Genomic DNA, 21,360 nt, shown 5'->3' on the forward strand with positions numbered 1-21,360 from the left:
AAATCTATTGGTTTCGTATTGCAAGTAATTTTATATGCCGCAATTGGGACACGTCACAACATAACTCAAGCTCTTGTAGCTTGCTTGCATCAGCTTAAAGCTGATTCACGGAAAGGAACGTACCAAAAGTGCTGGTTGTTTGTTTTTTAAGTTCGGTCACGCGGAACAGGATCATATGTTAGTTATGACGTCACAATACTCCATGATCACAAATGTTTTGAGCACGTGGGCACAGGGCAGAAATATTGACGTTTGCCATTAATTGAACATTTAAAATTGAGGATATTGTTTATTTGTTACAAACAACCGCCCTTTTTCGTATTGCTTTTTGTATCGCTTGATATGGATGATATTTGTTAATTATGCCTGCCTTAGGTTCGCACTTTTAACGATTTTACGACAATGGGTAGCCGACATGAAGAATGTTATGATGAAAGACCAAGGCACTCAAAAAGCAGTAAAAAGTCAAAGCACAAAAAGAAATCGAAACATTCTGATAAACATGAAAAAGCAACTAAAAAGAAAAAGAGCAGACAAAGATCAGAATCAAGTGATTCAAGATCATCAAATGAATCATATTCATCATCACCAGAAAGGTTTCATTATCATTTACATATTTTATGTCTAATTTTAAATGTGCGGAAACTAACATTTTGTTTACCAATCTTGCAGACAAAGTTCAAGACAAAGAGAGGAGCAGAAATCCCGATTGGAAGCAGAAAAGGAGAGAATGAAAGCAGAAAAACTGAGACAGAAAGAATTAATGAAGGTGTGTCAGTTGATTTTCCAATTTACCTGGGTTAAAAACCACTAACCTGTTTAATTACCACAATATGTTTGTACTTGAAGTAGTTTCTTTGTTTGGTCTGAGTGTTTCAGACAAGCTAAATGGGTATAACTTAGCATTTGTTTAAATCTTTGTTTAACACTGTTTGATGGTTAGCAGATTTTGATCTAGCATTAAGCATTGCTGCTAATTATTCTATTGTGCAGATAAATAATAATAGTTTAGCCTGACCTGTTTCCTAAAACCATTTCCATTCGGTTTAGGCTTTGGAGACACCTGAAGAAAAAAGAGCAAGAAGACTTGCTAAAAAAGAAGCAAAAGAAAGACAACGAAGAGAAAACATGGGATGGGACAAGGAATATATGGGGTATGCTATCTGAACTGTTGTCTATTTGAAACCGATTTCTTATACTTGTGTTTTATGTACAAGATACACAAATGCTGACAATCCTTTTGGTGATGGAAAGCTGTTGGAAACATTTGTGTGGAACAAAAAGCTTGAGAAGGAAGGTCTTAAGGATCTTGACCTTCATGAAAAAAAGAAGCTAATTTTCCAAAAACAAGAAAAAAACAAAATTGAACTGGCCAAGGTGTGTTTAATGCACTGAATGACAAAGGATCGCATTTTCACACACAATAATTCGCATATGTTTTTTACATTTAGGTAAAGCAGTTGAGATTAGAAAGGGAGCGAGAAAGACAACAGAGAGATGAAGAAATGGAATTACTACAACGAGAACGTGAAGCAGAAAACTTTAAGGTAAACCATAGGGACTTTAATAAAAGAATGATTATTTGTGTTTATGATATGTGTTTAGAATACCGAATCCATATAGTCTCAGCACTCATTTAAAAGCTTTTATCTTAGGTGTGGGAGGGTCAAGAGGACAAGTTTCACCTTGAACAGGCCAAATTGAGATCCCGCATTCGAATTCAGGATGGAAGAGCAAAACCCATCGATCTTCTTGCTCAGTATGCAAGCAGTGCACAGGAAGGAGCTGAAGATATGTCTGGTGTTGAAATGCATGAACCATATACTTATCTTAATGGACTTACAATGTCTGACCTTGAAGATTTACTGGAGGACATCAAGGTGTACATTGAACTAGAACAAGGTTGGTTTACCCAGGATCTTGTTTCCCTTACATGCTCATCCATATTTGTAGTTGTTATTTGCTGTTAATACTGTACTGTGTAGTGAGTGGTTGCTTAAAAGTGATAAAAGTACCATATGTTTTAAGGAAAAAATGCAGATTTTTGGAGGGATATAACTGTTGTTACCGAGGATGAACTTCAAACATTGCGAAAAATACAAGCAGAAGATGAGGTACAAACCCATAATACAAATAGTCTTGGACATGTTGATATGGCTTTTCCACATTTTTATTAAAACATTTGTATGTTGATTTTAATTTAAGGGTCATTCTGCACGAGATACCAGAAGGGAAGGCATTAACAAAGCGGTAACAACTGATGTTGCTGCAATGTTCAGAAGTAAAACTCATTCACAACTTATTGCACTGCGTCAACAAATCAATGCTAAAATTGAATCAGGTTCCTCGGTTTCTCTATTATTTTGTCTAATTTCAACATTTGATATGTTTTTTGTCCATCAATTGATAAAGGAAATTACTTTTATAACAAAACAACTAGTATGTAATTTTTTTTTAAATTAACCTGTGTAGGTGGTTCAAGTTTGGATGTGGGATACTGGGAATCCTTACTGACCCAATTAAAGGCTTTCTTGGCAAAGGCTCGGTTACGAGACAGGCATCAAGAATTGTTGAAAAACAAGCTTTACAAGCTAAAACTTGAACAACTTCAAGAACAGGTCACAGAAGGTCAACAACAACCATTATTCCCAGCATTACAACAGGTGGCTAAAAGTACCATAAGATTCTTAACAACATGACCTAAAAAGACATATCAAAGTCTGGTTTACAAAGCTATTTTGTTGTACCTTAAGTAAGTACATATCTAACCATAGGTTAAAGATCAGGAAGTAGTGAGTACATCTGGGGCAAGTAGTCCCCGAGATGATGGCGGGTCACCAAGCATGTCATCAAACAGAAAACACCTCACACAGGAAGATCTTGAAAATCAGTGCATAGAAGAATATGAAGAAGGTAAACTTGATTACATGCTGACAAAGGGACTTTCCACTGATCTATGACCTCTACAGGCAACTATAGTCCAAACCTTTTGCAAGCAAAGGATCTTCCTCCAGATGTAGTGATAGTAAATGTGGAGGAAGACACACTTACCATCGAGGGAAAACGAAATCTCCTCTCCCGAACTGGTGATGCAGGAACAGGTCAGGAAGATGCTTTTATTAGACGAGCCAAAGAAGGTATGGACACACAAGAGGAAGCAACATTTGCTGTGGAGGCCCCAGTTTCCCAACAGGTATTCTAAGCCACAAGTTCGGGAAATCTTTATTTCCAGGCTGAAATCAGTGTTGACAGTGTTGTAAAAACAAATTAATTTCGCTAAAAAGGGAAAGATTCCCAGAATAAATTTACCAGGTATTCTAAGCAGTAATAAATGGACTCCGTAGCAAAAAGAGGCGTGGTATTTCGCCGTTTTAAACAAAATCTAACTATGTCACGTGCGTTGTAGTGTTATTTCCTGAGTTTTAGTTTTACCATAAAAGTCAAATATCATTTTCAAGTATAGTACAAAACTTTCTTCTAACATAACTGTGTGTTTTTGGGGGGCAACAGGTGTTTCTGTGGGCGGACAAATACCGACCTCGCAAGCCTCGATTTTTCAACCGGGTTCATACTGGTTTTGAGTGGAACAAATACAATCAAACGCATTACGACTTCGACAATCCGCCTCCGAAGATTGTGCAGGGATACAAATTTAACATCTTCTACCCGGATTTAATTGACAAGATCGTCCCTCCAACTTACACTATTACACCGGATCCTGCCAGTCCCGACTTCGCTGTATGTAGTTTGAAGTTACTTGCAAGAATTCATGCTGCTGGGGATTTGGGATTGTGTTATGTCATATCTACTAGCTTGTTTCTCCGTGTAACTTTGTTCTGTTTTACAGGTGTTGAAGTTTTCTTCCGGACCTCCTTATCAAGACCTTGCTTTCAAAATAGTGAACAGAGAGTGGGAGTATTCACACAAGCACGGATTTCGGTGTCAGTTTATCAACAGCATTTTCCAGCTGTGGTTTCATTTTAAGCGCTACAGATACCGTCGGTGAGATGGTAACCACGCTTACCATTTTCATTCTGTTCAACTGGCCTTTGCGTGACGGAAGGGAAAGTTTCGGTTCAGAAAACTGAGTTGTGAAGATGCGATAAACTGCTGCAAGTCTAGACTTTTTATGAAGCCTGTTTTACTTTTTTATTCTTAGCAAATAATAAAAAATCAATTGTTTTTAACAACTCTTGAAAAATGGATTTTCGTTTTTTAGGACAAACACTTTTTTACCTACATTTTCCTGTGCAAAACGTAAAGTGGATATCGAGTTTGTAAGTATCAAGAAAAAGTTAAATTTGACACAGGCTACGCACTTGGAAAATAAATTTAAACAATCATCTGACAAAAAGCGATTTGCTTCACCTTTCCAGTAACCAAACGTGTAGACCAGAGCACATCTAACGAGCAAGTAACTACAAATGTATTAGAAGCGACTTTAGGCTTGGTTACACAAAAACAGTATTCAAAATTACACATTGCGAACTAATTACTTCTCACAGTAATAAAGCAGAAAAGTTTTGGAAGATGGTAAATTAAGTTGATAAGAAAAACGAGTGAAGAAAATTAGTTACAGAAAAACAACAGTTCCTTTTTTATAGCTCTGTGGTCTGATCAGGGGTCTCATCTTTGGTAAATGTGCTGTTTTCGTAAACATTTACATTACTCTCGTTGGCGTTGTTTTGTTGGAATGGTTCTTCTTCGTCGCCGTCATCTCGTTCACTGCAAAAACAAGAAATATGATTGGGTAACTAAATGACGTACTTAATTTATTCTATTATTCAACTGCTTGCTTACTTAAACTTCTCGCAAACGTAGTGGTTAAAGAGAAGAAAGGCAAATGCAACCACCAGAAAGACAGCAACAGCTATTATTCCGACAAGCCATGGTGCGATGTAAGTGCTCCCATCTGAAAAAAATATTTGATAAATCTGTTCAGTTGTAAACCAACCGACATAACCATTCTAAAGCATTGATGTAAGTTTTGAAACATTTTCTTTGTAGTTAGTAAAATATTAAGTCGGAATGATTACAAAAGTTATGCACTTTACCCTGACAGATAAGACAGCAAGCATTCGCCCTTGTTTTTATTTATTTAGTTTAGCGTTAACTTACTTGCAGCCGCCACTTTACATGGTTGTAAAAGGGCTAGCAGAAGACAAGGTAGGAGGTATTTTGACATGATATCCGTTTACCTGAAAAACTGACGCAAACAACTAAAAACTGTTCGAAACTCGCTGAGACACCTCACAATACCTTCAATTATAATCGTAATGCAGATCGCTGGCTCTCTCACAAAGGACTTGGTACGCAGTGCACCAACATTAAATTGTTAAGCAAACACTTATGAAATGATTAACCCGGCGTTGTGCAATGTGATTGCGGTTTTTCAGATTGTTTAAAGAAGCTTTCGTGTCGAACAATATTTCATCTAGAACACAACAGGAGTGCACAACCTTTTTGCTACGACGGCCGCATCGCAGATTCTTATTTCACCAACGGCCGCCATTCACCTGTTTATTTTTGTTTTAAATTACTGATGTAAAGAAATTGGTTTATATCATATATATACCATCTAATAGCGCCCCAAAAGCCCAGATTAATTTCTAGCTTGGTGCACAGATTGACCTGCACAGCGTGGATCAGTCTTAGGTGTTTATGATGTCATAGTCCATATTGTGATGCTTGTGGTACATATTTTGTTTGCATTGTTTGCACACAATAAGCGTACAAAGTCTGACGTATATGCTTATTAGGATGGTAATACTCTTTTTAGTACCACAAAAACTGTTTAGCGCAGTTTAAAAATCAAAATATTTAGCAAAAGAGTTTTATTTACGTCACAGCCGCCAGTACGTATATTTTAATAAACATATTCACGGCCGCATGCGGCCGCAAGTTGTGCACCCCTGATCTAGAACTAGACAAAATTGAAATAGAGAGTAAAGGCTTGACAAACAACCGTTGCACAAAACTCGACTAGATGTTGATTATCTCAATGAAATTGCAACGTTAACAACAGTTACTTGTCTTTTGAAACACTGTGGTTCCACATCATTTTAAACCACTGCAAATTAAAACACATTCGTCCAATAAAACTTTATTGCATGCAACTAAAATATGTGAAAGCTTTGAAAGAAACAAAGTTGTATTTCACCTTTAATGAAAGCACTTGGAGCAGCTTCAACACACAAACAAGGAGCATAAGGGATAAAACAGCATTTAAAACCTTTTAAAATATTCTTTTATGCAATGACAAAACCCAGTTATCTAAAACTAACATCCGAACAGCATTCAATGGAAAAACAAACAATTAGCAGCTATAGTTGAATATTTATATGAAAGTACAATGCAAATTTCACAAACAGACGTATGTACTATTGGTTGGATATTAACTTTGATACATTTTAATTACATTGCACCATGTGACATTGTTTGCATAATAGCCTGATTATGTGTTTAATCAACAATTAGAAATGTAGCACAACAGACTGAACATAAATTAGGATAAAATGGCAGCAATTGTAGACAAAAAAATTGTAAATAATTGTTAGGATGTTATTTCATAACACTCACTGCAAGAAAACTTGTTAAACATGCAGTCACTACTCCGTTAGTCATGTGTCCCAAAACTACCAGTTTCACACACCACACCTATGGCAAACCTGACCACTGATCAAAATTCGCCACCAACACCAAAAATTGCTCTTATGTGAATCCATTGTTAATCTTTTCTATTTTTTTCTATCCTGAAGCTCTTATAGATTCTTTTTTCTTGCTGACACCTTAGCACATGATTAGGGTTGGACTTAAAGTTACCAAAAATCTAAAACACATGATCTAAAAATTAAAATAATAAATTCTAACATTGTTGTGGAAGAACATTCATCAGATATTCTTTCACTTTGGGCCAAATTTCATCCGTCTTTGTGCCATGATAGTTGTGTAAAATGCCTTGAGCACTGAAAAATACATGGTTAAAGTTTGGAAAAACCTGTAGCATTTAAGAAAATGTACTCATAAAATTCCAAAAGGGGAGCAGTTTGGTTTTCATATGTTTCCAAGCGCTTTTGAACTGTTTCCGGTTTGTCATCATCTCTCTGTAATAACGGTTCCCCAGTAATATCATCCTTTCCCTACAAAAAAAATCAATCACCTTTAGGAAAAAAACAAACCGATATTGTTGTATTTGTAACATACTGGGACTTTCGGAGGGTTAAAGCCAATGTTATAAACTCTTCCACTTGATAAATGTGTCCATCTACTACTTAATCGCTCCTTAATAATGGCAAAAGGAACATCTAAATTTATGACACTGTCAATATGTTGCTTTTTTGATAATTCTTTGGCTTGTGTCATCGTTCTTGGAAAACCTTGAGCAAAAACATCAAATAGTACTCATAGTGCAAAAACATACCAAGAGCTTCATTACCATCTAACAACCAAGGTGATGACTGGGGTACTTTAGTCAGACTTGCAACAATGAGATCAATGACAAGTCCATCTGGGACCAGCTTTCCAGTTTCAATATATTTTTTTCCTTCCTGTCCAAGTGCTAAAAAAGCATGAAACATGTTACATAACAATAGTAAATGGTAGCAATGGAAACATCACCTGATTTCCTAGATATTTCAGCCCTCAACAAATCACCACTGGAAAGATGCTGAATTTGAAAATCACGAACAATTCTTCCTGAGACTGTCCCTTTTCCTACCAATATAGGGAAATATGTTTAATCTGTTGCTCACTGAGTATTTAAACACTGTAAAACAGTGTGTTTACCAGATCCCGGTGGTCCCATTATGATAGCATGAAATGCTTTTCTGATATTTCCAATTCTCATCTTGGCATTGGCAGTAACTAGAGTATAACTTACACAAAAACACACATTATTAAAAACAATATTAGATACGATCTATTAGGTATACCTAATGTAGTTCAAAATGCAAATCTATTGCATATAACGTCACGGTTGAAATAACAGCTCTACTGACAAAAGTTTTTGTATTTTTTTAAAATTTAGTTTTAGTCTAAACCAGTGGTTCTTAACCTGGGGTTCGCGGACGCCCAAGGGGTCCGTGAGATGGTTTTAGGGGGTCCACGGAGGGAAATATGTTAAGTATCATTAACCAACAGAAGAATATTTTTAAGTTTCTCAACCGTTTTTACTATCCTGCATGCGAGTGCACGCTGTTTATTACACCCTAATTATGCCAAGAACAATTGCTTTTTGTGATTGTCTTCCCTATTGTGACATCATAACACACATGGACAATAGACTTTATAGGACGATTTGTGAAGTTATATATACCAGAAATATTAACAATTCGATGCGAGGCCAATACAATACAGAGACATCATTGATTTTAAAGGACTGTGAAGGTGGATTTAAATACTTCACAAGCATGACAGGGTATAATGTGTTGCGATTTAAGGTACTGTTGCGAATATGTTATATCGCAGTGTAACTAGTTTAGCAACTAAGAAGTAAGGAAAGAAAATACGCGATCTGACTACACAAATAAAGAACTCTGAAGACTCCTGACTAATAACAACTAGAGCGTTAAACAAGGTTTATTAAACAACATATAAATAAAACTACAACAAACGTAAAGTATAACGTTGGCGATAATTAACTTCGTCTAAAGTGAGTAAGTAAGTGAATGACTCTGTTGGTTAGTGAATTCCTAGATTAGCAAATATATTGTGAAATGACAACGCATTATTGTAGCTCGGAGCGAAGGTGGCGTCGCTCCGAAACAACGGAAATAAATCTTGTGCAACGAAGGCGGCTACAAGAAACAGTTTACGATTGTGTAAGTGTTAGAGCGTGTTGTTTTAGAAAACGGGACATCTGTATCGGACCTTGGACTTTTAATGTAAAATACATCGGACTTTGGACTTTTAATTTTAAAACTTGCATGTAATTGTTGTGACGTAGCCACGGTCAAACCCGTTTATAACTCGCCTTTTTTCTACACAAAAGCTTGACCACCTGTTAAACCTGTTTTTCTTATTACTGGACCGGTCATATACTGGCTTAAGGCTATTATTGCATCACTTTTAACGTGTTAACAGTAACCCACGTATTACTTGGCCTCCAGCCATGTTATATATGACACTTCTGTAAAGCGATTTAAAGAATAATTACGGTTTAGAACACAGTTAATCTTTTCGGGCGTACGTTTTTACGACTAGCTGGCATAACAACTAGGTGACCTGAAAACTATATAATCTGCATCAATTTTGACTTAAGATCAGTAACTTGGAGAGTTATCATAAGAGTGACTAGAGTACGCATTGGAATTGATATCTCACAGTTGATTCGTGGCGCGGTGACTTTTGTGTTGCGTGTTTAGCCGCAAGAGGCGCTTTCGTGGCATGCTTTATTGAAATATAATGTGGGAACGTTAATTTAGTTTTGCGTCTTGTTGCTTGTTTAGGTAGCGATAGTTTAATTATTAGAGTCAGATATACGGCAGTGTTTTTATTGTCTACCCACTGGGTCAGTACACATCTAAGACCGCTAGACTTTAAAGGAAAGACAAAATTGCCTTGACGTGTCAGATGTGCCGCTAAAATAAAAATACACAAAAATATAAAATACTCATTGCTACAGAAGCCCCCCTCGCTTAAAATGGTTTCCTGATTGTTAGTTATAAGTCCGCTTTTTCCCGATCTTCTTCTTGTTCCATTCCATTGTTAATTTCATCCATCCAAATGCATTGTCTATAGTTCATGATGCGCAGATTGCGATGTACCCGCGTGCACGTTCCAACATAAGCGAGATTGCCAGCATCTGTCGTCCATTCGTCAATGACGACTTTGTAGCAGTCTTGAAAAGAAAAAAACTTGCTCGTTGGCATGGCGACTGCTTTGGAATTTGCCGTATGGTCATCTGGCATAAGCTACGCATCAATGAAGTTGGTTGTTCTTCCGCTTTGTATTTCTTGCATCTTGGCGATCTATTAAAACTTAATGAGGGCTTAGGTGACCGTAAACAAAAATATCACACTAAATACATAGTAAAATAGCAAGTAGCTTTTAACTTTGCGGCGCTAACTATTTAGTAGAATCAAACTATCATGTCAAATATTGGTAATGGGTCAAACAAGAATATATGCGCGATGCTATGCTTGATAACGGTCTGCAAAACAATCTACACCCTAAGACAAAACTCAGCTCGTCAAACTGCAGTAACGAGGAGCTGTCATACCCTAAAATTCAAGGACTTTAAATAAGACTGCGGAGCGCTGTGTGCCGGTCACCGTACCTCGGGATTCTTCGTTAAAAGTATCTGACGGTGATTTACGGCTAAGCCGTCTCTAGGCAGTTTGTCTGTGGAGGACTGGCCATGTCAACTCCAAACAGACCGTGGGGTAAAAATGGTAAATAAAAATAATGAAAAAAATAGTGGCTGCCTTGAAAAGCCAAACGATAGCCCACAATCTCGTACCTCAGCATAGAAAAAGGAGGATTTCTAAAACTAATAGAAAGACAAGTAGATTGCTATTCGACCGTATCAAACTCACACTTTACATATTTCTTAAACAGTTAAAGTTAACTGACATGACGCTCTTTTCTATTCAAAAGTTAGCAAGACGCGCAGTGGCGTATTTGCGAAAAATTACAACACTAGTCTCAGAAGGGTAGGCGTAGCACTAATAAAAATATACAAAGGATAAGGGAGCAAAGTCAAAGAAAGAGCTTTAAAGAGGAGATGGGTTCAGTAGTGGCTTGGTTGGTGTTTTTCCGAATAACTGTAGTCACTTCAAAAGATTTTGAGATATTTTGAAGACAAGTTCCAAGGTGGTGGTGGTTTTGCCATCAAAGAAGATAGCTCATCAACAAGCTTATTTACCTGTAGCTGCAAATTGTTGTTGATAAGCGTCTGCGTTGCTAAATTTTCTTCTAGTGCCTTGGAAGACGGAGTGGAAACTGTTTGCGTGGCTAAACTTGCTGGAGAGCCAACTGACCAAATGGAATCTGCTTTAGCTGCAAGCGTTTCTATGCTCGTGTCGTAGTCTGAAGCAAGGATCAAACGTACGTTGGATGGAAGGCGGTCAAGAAATACCTTTTTGAATAGCGTTTCGAGTGTGGGACTGTGAGTTCCGCAATTGCCAAGAAGAGACTTCATCTCATTAAGAAGTGCGGAAGACCGTTTGTCACCCAAGATAGTGTCATTCAAAAGCGTGTTGATGCGTTGAACTTCGTTTACCTCGTAGCATTTGATTAAAGCGGCTTTAAGATTGGTGTATGGCATGGCGCCGTCACGATCCATGATCACATGTCTAATTTGCTTAATTTGTTCTTGCTTCAAGGAGGTAAGAACAATATTGTAGCGCTCACGTTCTCCAAAAACAAGATTGTTCTCTAAAACAGATTCGACAGTGGCAAACCATAATTCTGCTGTGTCTGGCCAAAATTCTGGAAGTCTAACCTTTGACAGAGCATTTGCCACTTGCTGCGCACGAGAAAAATTGGGCTGATGTCCTAAGGAATTGTCGTAGGCAGGAGTAGACTGAACGAACTGGCCTGGCAAAGCATTGAGAGAAGGGCGAAGACAGTCGCTACTCTGCAGAACTGGTGGCGTCGCTGGTCTGGTAGGCGCAAGTGAAGATATTGACGTCCGACACTGACCTAGGCCTGAACTACTTGTGTATACAGTTGTAGTTTGTGGAGTAGAGAAAACTGGTGTAGTGGAATACACCGAAACAATAGGAGAAATAGTGCTAGACAACTTGGCAAACATGAGGCCGGATAAACAAAAGGCTTATACAAAAAAGCAAAACAAAAACAGCATGCAACACACCAACAAACTTTAAAAAAGGCGTACAACGATTATCTCGATACTTTAAAAAAGGCGAACAACAGTTACAACGAATATTAATTTCAGAAGGTTAAATTGCGTGTTCAATCACCTGAGGGGTCAACAGTGTTGCGATTTAAGGTACTGTTGCGAATATGTTATATCGCAGTGTAACTAGTTTAGCAACTAAGAAGTAAGGAAAGAAAATACGCGATCTGACTACACAAATAAAGAACTCTGAAGACTCCTGACTAATAACAACTAGAGCGTTAAACAAGGTTTATTAAACAACATATAAATAAAACTACAACAAACGTAAAGTATAACGTTGGCGATAACTTCGTCTAAAGTGAGTAAGTAAGTGAATGACTCTGTTGGTTAGTGAATTCCTAGATTAGCAAATATATAGTGAAATGACAACGCATTATTGTAGCTCGGAGCGAAGGTGGCGTCGCTCCGAAACAAAGGAAATAAATCTTGTGCAACGAAGGCGGCTACAAGAAACAGTTTACGATTGTGTAAGTGTTAGAGCGTGTTGTTTTAGAAAACGGGACATCTAAGACCGCTAGACTTTAAAGGAAAGACAAAATTGCCTTGACGTGTCAGATGTGCCGCTAAAATAAAAATACACAAAAATATAAAATACTCATTGCTACAAATGCAAGAAACGTGAAACATAAAAAGACTTATGGTAAATTGCGTTGGGGGTCCGCAGACGAACAAAATTCATAAAAGGGGTCCATGACTACAAAAAGGTTAAGAACCACTGGTCTAAACGAAAGATATAACAGGCCACAAAATTTGCGTGTTTAGTCGTATTAGACTTCTATGGTTTTGTTCAGGGGTGAACAACCTGTGGCCGTAGGTACAGCCACAAAGAAGATTTTGTGAACGAACATGTATATTAATTATTAAATTATATGTACTGGCGGGCGAAACGTAAATAAAACTTTTTCGCTAAATGTTTTGATTTTCAAACTGCTCTAAACTGATTTTGGGGGACTGGAAAGAGCATTACCAGCTCAGTAGTATATACGTCAGGCTTTTTGTACGCCCATTATGTGCAAACAATGCAAATACCACGAGCGTCATAATATAGATTATGATGTCATAAATAAAAATGGTGGTGTGCAGGCCGTTCAGCTCGATCTGTGTATCCTACACTATACATATAAATGATATGAACCAATTTCTGTACATCATCAATTCTAAAACACAAACAGGTTATATGCGGCCGTCATAGCGAAAAGGTTGTGCACCCCTGGTTTAGTTGTTTACAATTGGGCAGCCAGACGTAAAAAGTTATATAACGCTTGCGGTTTGTCTCGGACTGCTTGATAGCGAGAATTCCAACCAGTACCTGTTAGGCGTTTTAGCTTTTGTTGAGCGTTTTAGAAACGTGTTGGAGAATAAATTGATCAATATAATAGGCCATTTAAAATTTATGATTTTAGCAAACAAGGCACGAAAGAAAAACCGAGCAAACAGCTACTTTTCTAAAACGAGAACTTGGACATATATGTGTCATAGTATCGTTCTAAATAAAAAGTTGTTAGTTTTTCTACTCCTTCAATTGTTGTTGCATAGGCCAGAGGTCGGCAACCGTTGGTTCGCGGCCCGGTGCCAGTCCGCGAGGAATTTGTTACCAGGCCGTATAGTTTCAGGTTAAATCCTTTAAGTTAAAACATTCTGCCTATGTATCCCGGGGATGATAAACTAATTTAGGCGTTTTAGATTGCTGAACATTTGTAGTTTTTTGTAGGCCGGCCCGCTATAAAATTTTAGTTTTAAAACCGGTCCGCATTAAAAAAGGTTGCCGACCCCTGGCATAGGCTAAACACACTAAAGTGTGTACTGAAATTTAAAACAAGTTTTCAATGTTTTGACAGAACTAACATTTAAGGAAAGTCCACAAACATCTGCACAACGCAAAATGAAGTTTAGTTGGACAAGTGCTTTGATTCTTTTAGTTGCCGTTGGGTTTATTGAAGGTAAGAAACAAATCTAGGAGTAATTAAATTTTCGGGTCTGGTTCGCGTTTAAGTTGAACTAAACAGGGCTCGGTTTGCCCCGAAATCATATGATTTTCATACTAATTGTCGTCATGCGGGTAGCTTTTTTAATCTGGTTTGGGCCGGGTTGTGGGCGTGTATTCTCAGGTTCGGGCTCAATTAATTTTTTAATCCGCTTAAGAATTTTAACTTAACCTAGCTGTATGGCCGTAATAGGCCAACGGTTTATGCAATTGTTTTTAGAGAACAAAATATTTTACCAAAAATAAAATAAAACTTACAAATTGCCATCCAAAAAAATTCGTTTTTGCATTACGAATTGGCTTAAATTATAATATTTTACTATCAGGCATATCAAAACAGCCAATTAGCTTACAATGAAGGGTTACAAGTAGTTTTGTCTAACGTCCAGATACAAAAGGTAAAAATTAACGAGGTCCGGACACTTCTGTCAGTAATGCCAATGCAACATGACTTTGCCAATTTTGGCTATAGCTAATGGGAGAATCGCGGTTCAAAATGAAACACAGTTGTTCAAACCGAATGTTTATTTCAGGAAAACAAAAGCTTGAAACAGGCACTAAACGTGAATTTAGTACACTGCACAATTAACAAAACAAAGTGATCCTGTAGATAAAATGTGTTTTGCATGTCGATGTGCCAATATTTTCGCAAAGAGTAAATTAACGTTTAGCGCTAAACACAATTTTGTGTTGTTACGTGTTGCTATCATACATTCGGCTTGAACAAATGTGTTTCTGTTGGACCGAGTTTATTTACAACCACGATTGGCTAAGACATGTTGCTTTTGCATTACTGACAGAAGTGCCTGGACGGACCCGTTGTTTATTACCTTTTGTTTATTAAGTACATATTTATTTTTAGGTCGATTCCATCACCGAAATTTGTTCCAAAACTGTTTGAGTTCCTATTGCAGTCGCGAATGGCTTTCTACGGGTTTGAGTTGCCAAAACGCAAGACGTAAGTGTTCACATAACAAGCAAAGGCGGTTTGGACTTCGTTCTTTACACGTAGCTTTGTGGTTTGGTATTCCAAGAGTTGTAAACGTCTCATAATCACGATCGGGCCCTTATATAACCTTCTTCGCACTGCCGATGATTTTAAACCGGATTCTTTTGCGAGCCGATCTTTTCAAAAAAAAATTAAGTATTTTTAGATTCATTCACTGAAGTTTTAAAAAAGGGGTTAATGAAACTGAAACATTGCCAAAGCGGCGTATTCAACCGAAATATTTATCAATAGCTAAAACGTGATTGTTGAACGTATTTGCCTATAGATGCCCTGTTCCAGTGGTTCTCAAAGTATGGGCGAATCGACCTCGTTAAGCCTGCAGCCACTTTGACATGGGCAGCCTCCTATGCGGCGACGACGTGGCCTCAAAATTGCAGCCCGCCTCGTTATCGAACAGCACAGTTAAAAGTCGAATCACAGACCTTTTACTGAACATAAAATATCAAGTGATCTCTTGAATGAAAAATAGAGCCGTGCATTGAAAATTTATGAAAGAAAAGTTTCAATTTCAACAAACACGCTAAAATCAATCAATCATTTGTTTATAATCAATAATTGTTTCATAGTACTGTGTAGCCTACTACAAATGGCTGTCTGCGTCTTTTTTCATGCATATCAGAAAAAATAAATTTTTTGATGTTTGAGGCTTGGGTCGTGAGATGTTCAAAACTCAGATTTGGGTCGCGGTCAAAAAAGTTTGAGAACCACTGCCCTTTTCCAAACATCAAACTAGATAGCCCCATTTTCGACAACAAAGAAACTGAATAAAAAAATACACAACGTTTTAATCAACCGTTTCTGATAATGAAACGCTTGGTGTGTCTTGAAACCCAAAATGACTCGATTAAAAACAAGCAAAATTTCTTTTCTTTGAGCTTTTGTCATTTCAACTATCTTTGTTTTCTGTTTTAATGTTGGCACAGGCGTTGTTACCAAAACCGCCAAATGCAAAATTTCAACTTCATCAAGGCCCTGGAGGCATAATACAAACATTTTAAATATGTACTGCAGATTGTGCCGCAGTTTGGGTTTCACTTCGCATGAGGTTATAAAAGATGTATTGAATGCAGTCTATTTTTGAAGCAAAGTTGCGGCGATACAACGGTAGCCTGCAAAGAAAATCGCACCTTCATGGTATTTGACCTCGAAGCCCCGATGTCCTAAACAACGTAAATGATATAGGTTACTGGCCCCAAAACTTAAACGATTTTGTGGGACCGCCAAGTGCCAATATAGTCCAACTCTAATTATAACCCGGTTTAATGGCAGATTGTGCGTCAGTAAAAGTGTAAATTGGTATGAAAGGTGCATTTATACAGTCGTGTGAGTTTTTATTTCTCCACAAGTAATACAAAAAGGTGGAACGGTTAAAAGGCCGTAATGTAACACAAACTTTGATTCTCTGCTATACATATGCGTGGATTACCGCAAAACTACAGGGAAAGCAAGTTGTCAACGATGATTTATAGTCCTTGCAAACGTACGTATTTTTCTGTTTTAGTTTAACAATCTATGTATATTCATCATAGACCACAAAAGCTCAAACTATGCGATGGGGCGACCTGCGAAAAAAATATTAAAGTTTGGAAACTACTCGCCTATAGGCCAATGATTCCTTGTAACGTTTTTATTGGAAAGGTTTCTGGTTCTCATTATGGGTTCCATGCCCCAATAACAATAACAATGCATTAATTAATTCACGTTTAAACAACACTAAACGAACAAAAATTAAACGCAATGAACGATACTCACAAGTATTTTTGTAATTGGTTTATCAAAGCGTTACAGTTGAATGATTGTTGTCACATAATATAGGCCTAATATTAAATCGCTTTTCTACGCTAAGGACGTTTTTTCGTCGACGTTTATCTTCTTGTCAGAAAGATCGGACTAAAGTATACATCATTCACATAGGCCTAAAGCTAAGGCGTGTCTTGGTACTTTGTACATACAATGACAGTTTCATGATATAGCCTATTTAAATCGCGACTTTGGCCTATAGTTAAATCACAAATTTTAAACACCTGTCGTTTATTTTAAAGATCACCGACCATGTCTTTGGTGCCAGATGCACGTATGTCATCGCTTCAGCACTTGTTTCTCAATTTTCGGAGACAGCATCTGCTGAATTAGTCGGCTGACAACGCTTTTGGTTGTTTCTTGTGTATATGCCCTCACACCAAGCGTACATAAACACCCTTGCATGCTTTTTTCCTTGTTTATCTGCACATGCAGTTTCTTATCTCGCTGCTTGCAAATTTGAGATTCCATCATTAAAAAACCCTTTTAACCCACGTAAAACTTTAGTTTTTACAATTGACTGTGTTTTTTTGACTTTGTAAAATGTACATTATTCAATCACTATGTTGTTGTGACTATACCCGTTGTGTTTCTCGGGTTAAACTTGTACCCGTACAAATATAAAAGCCTGTAGCCTGTACAAATATAAAAGCGTTCTCAGATAACAGATATGCTTAGTGTGTTTTGTTGGCTGCGGCTTTTGAAAAGCCTGGCGAGTTGCTTGAACACGAGCGTGATGAAATGTCAAATAACAACCACAGCAGGATTAATGAGAAGTTCCTGACGAAATTCAGCACATCTCTATTTAACCTCATCGTGATTAGATTACATGTGATACAGCATTCTTACTTTCACGTTCAGTGTATTTAACGTCCAATGGGCGTGGTCCGGCGAGCTAAAAGTAGGGTTTCGGGAGTAAATTGGAAATCCCAGGATTAAAACACCAGGCGAAAAAGTGTATTTTGTACGGTGGCCCACAAGTGCAATTCAACATTTTTTCGGCGTACATTTATTTTTCAGTGCAAACATTTATTTTTCGGTGCAAACATTTATTTTTCAGTGCAAACATTTATTTTTCAGTGCAAACATTTTTATTTCAGTGCAAACATTTATTTTTCGGTGCAAACATTTTTATTTCAGTGCAAACATTTTTTTTTTCGATGCAAACATTTTTTTTTCAGTGCAAACATTTTTATTTCAGTGCAAACATTTATTTTTCAGTACAAACATTTATTTTTCAGTGCAAAAATTTTTTTTTGTTACAAACTTTTTTTGAGCAAACATTTATGGCTTCATCACCTAGGACTTACACGGCGTGTCAAAAATTGCAAAATGACATGGTAGGCATTGTGCAGCCTACAGTCGGAGCTTAGGATGTAATCAGACCTTGTCCGGGCCAAGTGTGCTAAGCGATGGCTTAGTGCGGTGGTTCTCAACCTTTCATAGATCGTGCCCCCCTTCAAGTAACCTTAAGGAGATGTGCCCCCAATAAGTAACCCCTTAGGACCCAGTGACCCCTGCACACAAAAAAACGCAGATAAAAAACTTACTTAAATTAAAGTCCAGGATTTATAAGGGTAGTAATAAATTTCTATAAAACAGACAAACGGCATAAATATTAAGACATGGGCCATGCGTACCTTAACAAGTACAGTGCTCACGTTTTACAAATTGCTATGGCCAAATTAGGTAAAAAGCCGAATCCTAAAAATAGGTAACGGCAAATCAACTTTTTAGTTCCAGAATCGTTAAAGTTTATTGTTGAAGAAAAATCACATCAAATCAAGTAGGTATGGTACTTGGTGGCCCCAATGTGCCACGAAGACCGAGTGACAATTTGTCGATTAATTTAAAAATACGAATGAACATCCATATGTAATAAAGTCAAGACATTTGTAACATATCCTTAATTTTGTGCATTACGAAAGAAAGGGGTTACGCCACGAAGGAAAAATTACTTAATGTCTCTTGGCGAATGTTTCTAGTGAACCGACACGCGTGGCCTAGAGGGCCCCGGTTGAGAATCACTGACGTAGTTCATTGAACAGGGGCTAAGTCTAAGCTGGTCAAGTCTGGACTTAGCGAGCTAAACAAGGTCAACTAATGGCTTAACAAATTTAACACGGGCTAAGTATGGACAGATTGGGGGCGGGCTAAGCTGGCTGTGAGAGCGAAGCGGGAGTACAGTTTCAGGCGTAACCGGGAGGAAGAAGGCTCAATAAAGCCATATGCAGCAATGGTTTCTAAAGGACTACTTTATAATAGGGCACAAATAAAATCGATTTTAATTTATCTGAATTTTCGGGACTTGAATTAAATATATGTGTCGGTTTACCTACTTCACTTTGACAATATGAAGCAAAATAGCAAAATACTTCACTTTGGCATTATAAAGCAAAATAGTTCGATGTGGCGGACAATTTTTTTTTTTTTAAGAAGTTAACACAAGGGTAGAAGTATTGGACCTTTATTTTAAACTAAACAATGATAGGAAGTGTGATGTATATTGCTTGACAATGAAGCCTATTAGCAAGCTTCAATGTAAAACAACACAACATTTTACATGTCCTACAGTGCAGCTAAGACAAACAACTCCAGCGTTTTGGTCTTTGGCATGGTGTGCAGAGAGTAGGCTACAGACAGAATGTAAATGTGGATAAGTGCAAAAAAACAATCCATCTTAACTTTAAATCCACAACATACTTGTTATTATAATTTTTATTAACTATAGAAAGTACTGAATTGTTTAGTGGCCAGGGATTACAACCAATTGCCTGTGTAATGTACAGGTTTATCACGTTTCCACAATTTTGAAAAATTTTGACACACCCTGTAATGGAACCTAAAAAATTTTTGGCACTGAAAAATAAATGTTTGCACTGAAAAAAAAAATGTTTGCACCAAAAAAAATGTTTGCATCGAAAAAAAAATGTTTGCACCGAAAAATAAATGTTTGCATCGAAAAATAAATGTTTGCACTGAAAAATAAATGTTTGTATTGCAAATAAAATGTTTGCATCGAAAAATAAATGTTTGCACTGAAAATAAAATGTTTGCACTGAAAAAAAAATGTTTGCACTGAAAAAAATTAATGTCAGCCAAAAAGTTGTTGAATTGCACTTGTGGGCCACCGTAATTTTGGGCTGTTTTTTAGCTTACAATAACTGTGAGTTTCGTATAACGCATATTTCGCGAAATCTGGGAAAAAGTGAGGGGCGACTGACATGCTACGTTGGTGAAACTGGCCAGCCTGAAATCTAGAACCTAACCACACGTGTAACAAATTATGTTTGTTTGGTGAATACATTTGTATCACTTTTAAAATATTTAATGGTAATTGTGGTTAGTAGGTGTCAGTGGCGGCTCGTGCCTAAAATTTGTGGGGTGCTGCTCAAAATTTTAGCCATTATTGAACATATATAACTTGGCAATATATAGAAAACCTACATTTATAGTTTTCTAGCCATTGTTTTGTGTAGAAAAACAAGCAATACAAATCTTAATTAGAAACTCCATTGTGACGTAATTTTTGTTACGCAATAATGTACACGAGTGTAAATAGCAGACGGCATCATTCGTGTATTTTGTTTACTTGCACAGCGACGGCTAAACTGTTTAGCCTAAACACCATAACATGCAGTAATAATGTGGAACAAAAACACACGTGACACAGACTCGAAACTAAGCGGTTGTAAATACGGTAAAACACAACAAGAATATAGAAAAAAAGTAATGATTCGAAAAAGGTCGAAGTATTTCAGTTCGACAACATTTAAAAAAATGGTCATGTTTCATTTAAGTAACCTTATGGTCACAGTCAGCGTTTTCAACATATTATATGACACTTCACAGATTATAATTGTCACACAAAAAACTAGCCATACAGCTGTTTATTGGTATCATAACTGACAAATTTAACAACCACTTTACATTTGTGTCAGAACTTGTTTATTTTAATATCTTTTTTTGAATTTTTGTGTACAGACTATTATTTGTCTTTCAGATTTTTAACTGCTATAATTGCTGCTTTATTTGCTGGCAAATAGCTTATAATTGCTTTTTTAAGTGCAAAACTCCTTCAAGCTTTAAAATTTACAACACTCTCACTTAAATTTAAACCATATTATTAAACCTTGTGCTTCCTTTTTACAACCAAAATGAATCATAAAGTTATAGTTTGGGCATGATAATTGATAGCTTCTTCCTTGATTCCAAATGACAACTGAGAAACTGTTTTTTTCTATTTAGTAGTACTAGCACTGCAAGTGCAAGTCTTTTGGAAATAATGGTGTTCCTAACAAAGGTTTGCATCCAAACTGTTTTGCCTTTGCCTTCAAAGGACTCATGGAAACAGCAAAAAGGATTTTTCATCCTAGTAATTTCACTTGTCAAAACATCATCTAGATTATTTTCAAAGTAATCATGAACATCAGATCTACAGAAACATTTTCATTTCAGTAACTAGTATTTCTTTGTCAACAATATGATGTGCTTGGTGGTCACTACTATCTTGTCTGTAGAATGTTCATTCTTAAGAAACACTTCCTGTGAAGCAATTTAGCAGCTACTGTTTAGACAAACAGTACATGTCCATTATATCAATACTCATCTTTTTCATCATGTCCACGTAAGGGAGTTTCAAAGTTTCCACAGAACAAAATGCAGTCTATTATTTTGGACAAAATTTCACGATTTTTTTCCACT

At 36.9% G+C, this 21,360-nt stretch overlaps 5 protein-coding genes across 7 annotated transcripts; 2 read left to right on the plus strand and 3 right to left on the minus strand.

Annotated features, from left to right (window-relative positions):
- Positions 1 to 73: 73 nt before the first annotated feature.
- On the plus strand, positions 74 to 4,190 carry LOC145225420 (splicing factor Cactin-like). The gene is made up of 13 exons (XM_080092102.1): positions 74 to 596; positions 673 to 769; positions 1,051 to 1,154; positions 1,218 to 1,377; positions 1,452 to 1,547; positions 1,656 to 1,902; positions 2,029 to 2,114; positions 2,206 to 2,341; positions 2,473 to 2,663; positions 2,775 to 2,913; positions 2,970 to 3,193; positions 3,511 to 3,738; positions 3,848 to 4,190. Exons 1-13 carry the CDS (start codon positions 403 to 405, stop codon positions 4,004 to 4,006), a joined length of 2,061 nt encoding a protein of 686 aa, XP_079948228.1. The 5' UTR covers positions 74 to 402; the 3' UTR covers positions 4,007 to 4,190.
- A 45-nt stretch (positions 4,191 to 4,235) lies between these two features.
- LOC145225426 (uncharacterized) lies at positions 4,236 to 5,397 on the minus strand. Its single transcript, XM_080092110.1, has 3 exons — positions 5,119 to 5,397; positions 4,801 to 4,912; positions 4,236 to 4,725 (listed from the first exon to the last, which is right to left on the minus strand). Exons 1-3 carry the CDS (start codon positions 5,183 to 5,185, stop codon positions 4,599 to 4,601), a joined length of 306 nt encoding a protein of 101 aa, XP_079948236.1. The 5' UTR covers positions 5,186 to 5,397; the 3' UTR covers positions 4,236 to 4,598.
- Positions 5,398 to 6,091: 694 nt separating this feature from the next.
- Positions 6,092 to 7,941, minus strand: LOC145225424 (GTP:AMP phosphotransferase AK3, mitochondrial-like). The gene is made up of 7 exons (XM_080092107.1): positions 7,786 to 7,941; positions 7,618 to 7,713; positions 7,436 to 7,558; positions 7,204 to 7,376; positions 7,021 to 7,139; positions 6,871 to 6,965; positions 6,092 to 6,788 (listed from the first exon to the last, which is right to left on the minus strand). The coding sequence occupies exons 1-7, from the start codon at positions 7,844 to 7,846 to the stop codon at positions 6,748 to 6,750; spliced, it is 708 nt and encodes a 235-aa protein (XP_079948233.1). The 5' UTR covers positions 7,847 to 7,941; the 3' UTR covers positions 6,092 to 6,747.
- A 618-nt stretch (positions 7,942 to 8,559) lies between these two features.
- On the minus strand, positions 8,560 to 12,463 carry LOC145225423 (uncharacterized). The gene has a single exon (XM_080092106.1). It carries the CDS (start codon positions 11,753 to 11,755, stop codon positions 10,775 to 10,777), a length of 981 nt encoding a protein of 326 aa, XP_079948232.1. The 5' UTR covers positions 11,756 to 12,463; the 3' UTR covers positions 8,560 to 10,774.
- A 49-nt stretch (positions 12,464 to 12,512) lies between these two features.
- Positions 12,513 to 17,325, plus strand: LOC145225425 (uncharacterized). Of its 3 annotated transcripts, XR_013859892.1 has the most exons (4): positions 12,513 to 13,803; positions 14,710 to 14,805; positions 15,868 to 16,336; positions 16,899 to 17,325. XR_013859892.1 is itself a non-coding variant. In XM_080092109.1 (3 exons), exons 1-3 carry the CDS (start codon positions 13,746 to 13,748, stop codon positions 16,982 to 16,984), a joined length of 240 nt encoding a protein of 79 aa, XP_079948235.1. In that variant the 5' UTR covers positions 12,513 to 13,745; the 3' UTR covers positions 16,985 to 17,325. The 3 variants fall into 3 exon arrangements, 2 of the variants coding, with proteins under 2 accessions (XP_079948235.1, XP_079948234.1); XM_080092109.1 differs by lacking the exon at positions 15,868 to 16,336; XM_080092108.1 differs by lacking the exons at positions 15,868 to 16,336; positions 16,899 to 17,325 and adding an exon at positions 15,122 to 15,861.
- Positions 17,326 to 21,360: the final 4,035 nt, after the last annotated feature.

This window comes from Phallusia mammillata, chromosome 4 (genome assembly GCF_965637545.1).
Source record: "Phallusia mammillata chromosome 4, kaPhaMamm4.hap1.1, whole genome shotgun sequence".
Lineage (NCBI taxonomy): Eukaryota > Metazoa > Chordata > Ascidiacea > Phlebobranchia > Ascidiidae > Phallusia > Phallusia mammillata.

Coding starts and splice junctions, on each gene's coding strand:
- LOC145225424 (XM_080092107.1), bottom strand. CDS start 7,846: ATGAGAATTGGAAATATCAGAAAAGCATTTCATGCTATCATAATGGGA. Junction 7,714..7,785: donor AATGGGACCACCGGGATCTG/GTAAACACACTG, acceptor CTATATTGGTAG/GAAAAGGGACAGTCTCAGGA. Junction 6,789..6,870: donor GAATGTTCTTCCACAACAAT/GTTAGAATTTAT, acceptor TCATGTGCTAAG/GTGTCAGCAAGAAAAAAGAA.
- LOC145225425 (XM_080092108.1), top strand. CDS start 13,746: ATGAAGTTTAGTTGGACAAGTGCTTTGATTCTTTTAGTTGCCGTTGGG. Junction 13,804..14,709: donor TGCCGTTGGGTTTATTGAAG/GTAAGAAACAAA, acceptor ATTTATTTTTAG/GTCGATTCCATCACCGAAAT. Junction 14,806..15,121: donor GAGTTGCCAAAACGCAAGAC/GTAAGTGTTCAC, acceptor ATTTGCCTATAG/ATGCCCTGTTCCAGTGGTTC.
- LOC145225426 (XM_080092110.1), bottom strand. CDS start 5,185: ATGTCAAAATACCTCCTACCTTGTCTTCTGCTAGCCCTTTTACAACCA. Junction 4,913..5,118: donor ATGTAAAGTGGCGGCTGCAA/GTAAGTTAACGC, acceptor TATTTTTTTCAG/ATGGGAGCACTTACATCGCA. Junction 4,726..4,800: donor TACGTTTGCGAGAAGTTTAA/GTAAGCAAGCAG, acceptor TTGTTTTTGCAG/TGAACGAGATGACGGCGACG.
- LOC145225420 (XM_080092102.1), top strand. CDS start 403: ATGGGTAGCCGACATGAAGAATGTTATGATGAAAGACCAAGGCACTCA. Junction 1,155..1,217: donor TGGGACAAGGAATATATGGG/GTATGCTATCTG, acceptor TTTATGTACAAG/ATACACAAATGCTGACAATC. Junction 1,903..2,028: donor GTACATTGAACTAGAACAAG/GTTGGTTTACCC, acceptor ATATGTTTTAAG/GAAAAAATGCAGATTTTTGG.
- LOC145225423 (XM_080092106.1), bottom strand. CDS start 11,755: ATGTTTGCCAAGTTGTCTAGCACTATTTCTCCTATTGTTTCGGTGTAT.